This window comes from Saccostrea cucullata, unplaced genomic scaffold, assembly GCF_032062105.1.
Source record: "Saccostrea cucullata isolate Sc308-1 unplaced genomic scaffold, CSIRO_AGI_Scuc_v1 ctg9140, whole genome shotgun sequence".
Classification (NCBI taxonomy): Eukaryota; Metazoa; Mollusca; class Bivalvia; order Ostreida; family Ostreidae; genus Saccostrea; species Saccostrea cuccullata.
Genome location: NW_026925323.1, coordinates 1 through 6,169, shown reverse-complemented (window position 1 = coordinate 6,169; position 6,169 = coordinate 1). Strand labels below are relative to the sequence as shown.

The window sequence follows — 6,169 nt, the reverse complement described above, 5'->3', positions numbered from 1 at the left end:
TGTACATCAGTACAGCTACAGTCTCATCACAGACATCTGGTTTTGAAAGATTTTTATGCTCATTGCTGTTGAACTTTCATGGTTTGCGATTTGGTATTAATCACGTAAATACATGTAAATTTCACATTAAAATAAACGTTAAGTGATTTTGTGTTATTGTAACAAAGAAACACAAATATTTATGTCCATAAATTTTTGCTTTATTTTTCTTAAGCATGTTTTGGAATAATGCATCGACGAAAATTGCACAGCATGAAACAGCAGAAGGTTATTTCTGATGCAAGTTTTGTTTCAGTTGTATTCAATGCTTGAGTTAATATTTTGTATGTTTTGGCTAAACCAATTAAACGTTCAATATGAACTCTCTTGCTTGATATTTTCCTGTCTCTTTGAACAGTTTTATTTGACATTTGATTTCTGTTTTTGAAGAAAGTAGGGATGTTTATAGTGACATCATGTGGGGCAAATAGGTCTTGCACATTAAAACCCTTATCCGCCATAATACTGTCACCTTTGTCACACAAATTCATCAAGCTAGATCTTTCAACAATCTGGCGGTCCGATGTAGATCCCCCATACGCAGGGGACAAATACGAAATCAACCCACCTGGTGTGGCCCCAGCTAACACTTTGATCGTGTTCCTATTCTTGTATGTAGAAAAGGTACTCTGTTGAGCAATTGGGGGTTTTGGCTTCTTCACTGGACATTCGGTGCCATCAACTATGACTCTTGTTGTTGGAAATTTATGAAAAAAATCTGTCGGACAAAAAAATCTTACAATGTCCCTGTCTGGCCATAAATCAATCTCCCTCCATTGGCAGGACATGAGATTCACCCAGGTGATCCATATGTTGCTCACTGAATATTCTGAAATACTGAACAATCGGCTAAGTTCAAAGTTAGTTTTATACTGTCGAAGCTTGATAAGAGTCAAGAAAAATTGATCCTCTATGTTCAAATTTTCAACCTGGGTGTACAAATAATTCAAATGATAAATACTTTCACCGAGAGTTTGTAAAACAAAAGTAAAATCTTGATAAGATGACAGCCCAGTATAGAACATAATACCAGCATTATCGTTCATGAAATTCTCGATGCTGAACATCGGTCTTGATGGAGTTTGTGATGCTGTACTCATCAATGGAGTGAATGGACGGACAGGCTGCAATGGCTGGTCCGATGAGATCCCAGTAGGTGATTGAGTCGGAGATTCATCAGTATCGATAATCACTTCTTGAGAAACCAAGTCGGTAGGTATTTCACTACAACTACAACTTATACTTTCTGGCTGTTCCGGTTGTGACACGTATTCCCTGCCAGATCTTAAAGTTCCAGGTTCTGATGACTTTGAGGTAGATTCCTTAAGGCCCCCAGTCCAATAAAACAAACTGGGGACGGCACTTTCCCTCAGCTGCTTTTTCAGAGGTGTTGTACCTACATGCAATAACAAACAATATATAATTGAAGACTTTCCATGAGGTTGTTCCATAGATATATTGACATCACAGAAAAGCAAATCATCCATTCCTCGCACTTCTTGCTCTGTCAATAAACTTTTCAAATTTTCTTTGAAGTCAATATATCTAGGGATTTACTTTATCTAGGAGCTGTATTTTGTTACAATATTTTCTACGAAAGTTAAATTTATTAAAGTACATGTACTATGAGTATGTAAAGGAAGATTGTCAACATGTAAAAAAAAATCTATGATCAATCTAAGCTTTCTTTTATAGACAAAGTTAACCAGAAAAAGATTATATGATATATATACATGTATAATACTATAATTTAAAAATAAAGCTATGAATCTGTCAGGTACTCTTTTAAAATTGTAAATTATATTATAGTGTAAATTGATAAACACTTTGGTGGAGGCACAGGGCAGTTTCCTCCTCACCAAGAATGACAAAGTGCATGACTTTAATGGTACACGTTTTTAAAATCAAAAAGAAATATACAAATTAAACCAAAAAACAGATTTTGTTAATTTTAATTTTGTTAATTTTAAAATCAAAATTCAATCAAATACAAAAAGAAATTTAAAATTGCATAAGAGTCATTATGACATGATGAGATCATGAACTTTGTACTTAAGCCCTGGGTGGGATTCGAACCCACAAACCAAAGTATCTGATGAATGATTTTAAATTATTTTGATTCTATTCTTGATGGTCACACTAACAGGAACACTTTTGTACAGTACTGAGCAAGTAAGAATAATTAAACTCAACTTATGGTATAGCCAATATATAACTACAGACTTTTGATAAGAGTACTCTATCTAAGATATGAAATCTATGAAAAACTCCCTTGTAATCCTTGTTCAGCTCAGGTCCATGGACAAAGCATCGATATGGTTTGTTTTCTTCAGCACTTCTGTTGGGCCTTCATTGTACCATAAATGAGTCTTTACTACATCAAAAATATCAGATGCAAAATTAAATACTATTAATGTAAATAGGGATTCTTTTTACTATTCAGCCTAGTAGTTGCACGCATAAAAATGACTTTAAAAATTAAAATTTAAGATCTAAAATAACGGCTTTGTTAATAACATGTATAAATACATTTTATTTTGTGAAAAATACTTCAAGAAATTATTTTATTTATTATAATTGTATAATTTTATCTATAACGCAGATTTAAAAACCTCAGAGTCAGACTAGGCAAGTCGTTAAAATACCAGTTCATAACATGAGGTATGCCTTAGCATTGCAAACATGCTAAATCAAAGCTCATGGCTTGGTCCTCGAGCAATTTCAATATTGACTTTCTGTAAATAAACTAAATTATTAAGGAAATTGAACTCCTATGGTGCAACTAAGACGCCGATGGTTTAAAAAATCCAAATAATAACATAATAAAAAGTTAGTATAAAATTTTGATATCATAAATCAACTGTATAAACATACCATAACTAGTCAGTTGTATCTCATACGGACTCCGGAAGTGTTTTCCACAAACAACACTTGATGGACTTGGTTGCCATAGCTTTCCGGGCTTTTCATCCCTTTTTATTGCAATTATCCATTGCTTTCTTATAAGCTCGTTCCTTGGGAAACGATGGCCACCCCTGTTAAAACACCAGGAACACAACAGCCAGAGGAGGGCATTAAAAATGATAATTCAGCAAAATCTAACCTTGACGTAGTATTATCAATATGATGCAGGACCGCAACTACAACAGCGTGTGCACCTCCTATTTTACTTTTTGATCCGACACATATTTTAGGTTTCCCGGCCACAGGAAAACATGGACTTTTTCACCACTTATAACCATAGGGGAGGCGGGGGGTATCATTTCGTGAGCTCATCGCTCACAGTACCTCTAGTTGGAGTTTATTGTTTAAAGATGCAGATTTTACATCTTCATGCTAGTTTATTTTGAGAATTCTATTTTTTCAACCAAAATTGAATAATGTATCCATGTGTTGGTAAATGTGTTATTTAATGTTTCAGTTGTTTATAAAGTTTGAACCCTCAACATTAAATCAATTATTAATTAAAAAGAGCTTTATGTACAACATATTCATTATCAACCACAGTGTGTTTTGTACTGATTTATATTTGTTTCAAATAAAAATGTTGAAAACTTATAAACACGTTTAAGTATTTATTTATTTTGTAAAATAAACACGTTGAAGTGTTTGAAATTTGACCTTTAAACATGTTTAAGTGATTATTATCTGTTGCATCAAATAAACATGTTTAAGTGTTTAAATGTTTAGGTTGAACACGTTTATTTATTAAACATGAAATGTTTAAATTTTAAACACTCACTGTGTTTATGTAGTAAACTCTAAGTGTTTATTCAGTGTTTAATCTTTAAACATTTTGTGTTTTGAAGTGTTGAATATTTAAACGTCATGTGTTTAGAATTTAAACATTCTAACGTGTTTATTACTTAAACACTTCTTGAGGTGTTTAAATTCTAAACGTGTTGAAGTGTTTATTATCTGTTGCAATATGGTGTTTATTTATAAAACACTTATTTTTTACAGTGTAGTCTTTCACACTTAAAATGGTGGGCCTAGGGGAGGAAGCCCCTAGAAGCTCTTGAGATTTCGTGAAATTTAATAGTAAAACCGGAAACAAAAATAGTGGCATTGGTTAGATATGTATCATAGTATGGCATTAATAATATAAATCATTTCATACTTTAAAAATTTTAAGGGTGTGTGTCCCTCACGCCCCCTTAATAAACCAGCTAGCCTAGGTGGTATCAAACCAGCGGCTAAGCTGAATGAGAGGATTTCAAAAAGTATTTTAAAGTTGATAGACATTCATCACAGGTTAGCTGCAGATCTGTAGCTCTCCGAAAAAAACATATATTGATAAATTAAAATTCCGGTTGTTTTGACAAAACTTACTTTGTGCCTATGTGTTATACAAAAAATGGGATACAGCAAATAAATAATGACTTTCAGATGTCAACACTAGGGGTTGCTTGTGATTCTCATTTAATTTTGTTAACAAAGAGATGCTGAGTGAAACAGACAGGTCTAAACTTCAATTCATGACTCGCACTCCCTATCCCAAACTGGTGAACACCAAAGGTCTTGACAGATTTAATTATATATTACATTATATATTATACAACAATTACTTCAAGATAAATTGCTCAGGTGTTGAAAATAAAAAAAATGCCATAAAATGAGGTTTAATATTAATTCAACATAGCTGTGATTTTGTTCTTCATTAAAAAGTAGGGGGGGGCACAGACACACTCTTGCCCCCCCCCCCCATCTGAAAGTGGGGGGCTAGTGCCCCTGCTGCCCCCCCCCCCTGTGACTACGCTATGGTTATCCCATGTTTCCCACAATCGTTGATGTCCCTGGCATACTGTACTAACTAGACAATGATTCCTTATATTTCCATTCATTGTGAATTAAAATTGTAGATTTTGACTTTAAAAATGGAGACATAGATTAAACTAGACGATGACTCCATCCCAATTTCAATAGTCCTCGCCCACTGACGTCAAACACAACAGCAGCCGCACGAAATTTCCATGCATAGTATTTGGCTTCTGTGGCAACGCACTTTGAAAAAATTACGCACTTTGAAAAATTTTTTCAAAGTGCGTAAATTTTTTCAAAGTGTGTTAAATTTTCTACACAATCAAAGCACTATGAAAAAATTTTTGAATGCACATAATAATTTTTTACCATGGAGGCATTTAACGCACTTTGAAAAATAGATATGAATGAAAATAAAAATTCTAGAAATTTTAGTAATAGAGGAAATCAATTATATCTTTCGAAAAACTTTTTTAAATTTACATGAACTCATTTAACCTCATTGAGAACTAGTGCTAATTGTAACGGGGACCGTTACAAGATGTTTCCCCAAACGCTCCCCAACTTCCTTTTGGTGCCACATTCCCTGTAAGCTTCATTAAATAAGACAAACTCTATAATATGCATTTGAGGCTTTAACAACATTTACCCAGAAAGTCCCGAGTTCATTCAAACTTTAGAATTCCACGCGTGCGCATGTGAATGCATGTGCGTAATGACCATGTCATCTTGTCTATACAATCTATATATTTTAATATACTTAATATTAAAGTAATTAATCCAAAAGTATTAAGAAAAAAACGCTCATTAAACTGTATTTTTGATTTCACTCATTTCACGTGGAAGCACGTGCATACATGAGCATGATGACAGTACCTTCTTGTAGAGGTCCATTTCATCTAACTATGTTCTAAATCCCACCCCGTTTGGTTGAAAACCAAGGGAGTTATAGCTGTTTAAAGTTTCAGCCAATCAGATTGCAGTGCACGTACACGCACGTGTATGCATGTGCATGATTACCATACCACCTTGTAGAAGTCCATTATATCTATCTATGTTCCAAAAACCAAGGGAGTTATAGCTATTTAAAGCATAAGCCAATCAGATTGCAGCGCATGTGCATGCACGCGTTTTCATGATAATTGCTATATATCTTATTGTAGGATATCCTAATACATGCCCATGTTTGAAATTTCAAAGGATTTCGTCAAAAAACAAGAAAGATATTGAGACTTTAGTTTCAGCCAATCAGAAAAAAGCGCACGTGCATGCGCGTGAGATCTTGCTTTTTTGACCATGTCATCTTGTCTATGCTTCTAATATATACTTATAATATTAGTTTCAAAGCATTTCATCAATAATTTAAATA

At 33.7% G+C, this 6,169-nt stretch overlaps 1 protein-coding gene across 1 annotated transcript; it reads right to left on the bottom strand.

The window, feature by feature from the left end:
- Positions 1–209: 209 nt before the first annotated feature.
- On the bottom strand, positions 210–1,526 carry LOC134268608 (uncharacterized). The gene has a single exon (XM_062750870.1). The coding sequence runs from the start codon at positions 1,524–1,526 to the stop codon at positions 210–212; it is 1,317 nt and encodes a 438-aa protein (XP_062606854.1).
- Positions 1,527–6,169: the final 4,643 nt, after the last annotated feature.

Excerpts from the sequence above, each read along its gene's own strand:
- LOC134268608 (XM_062750870.1), bottom strand. The coding sequence starts at position 1,526 with ATGGATGATTTGCTTTTCTGTGATGTCAATATATCTATGGAACAACCT.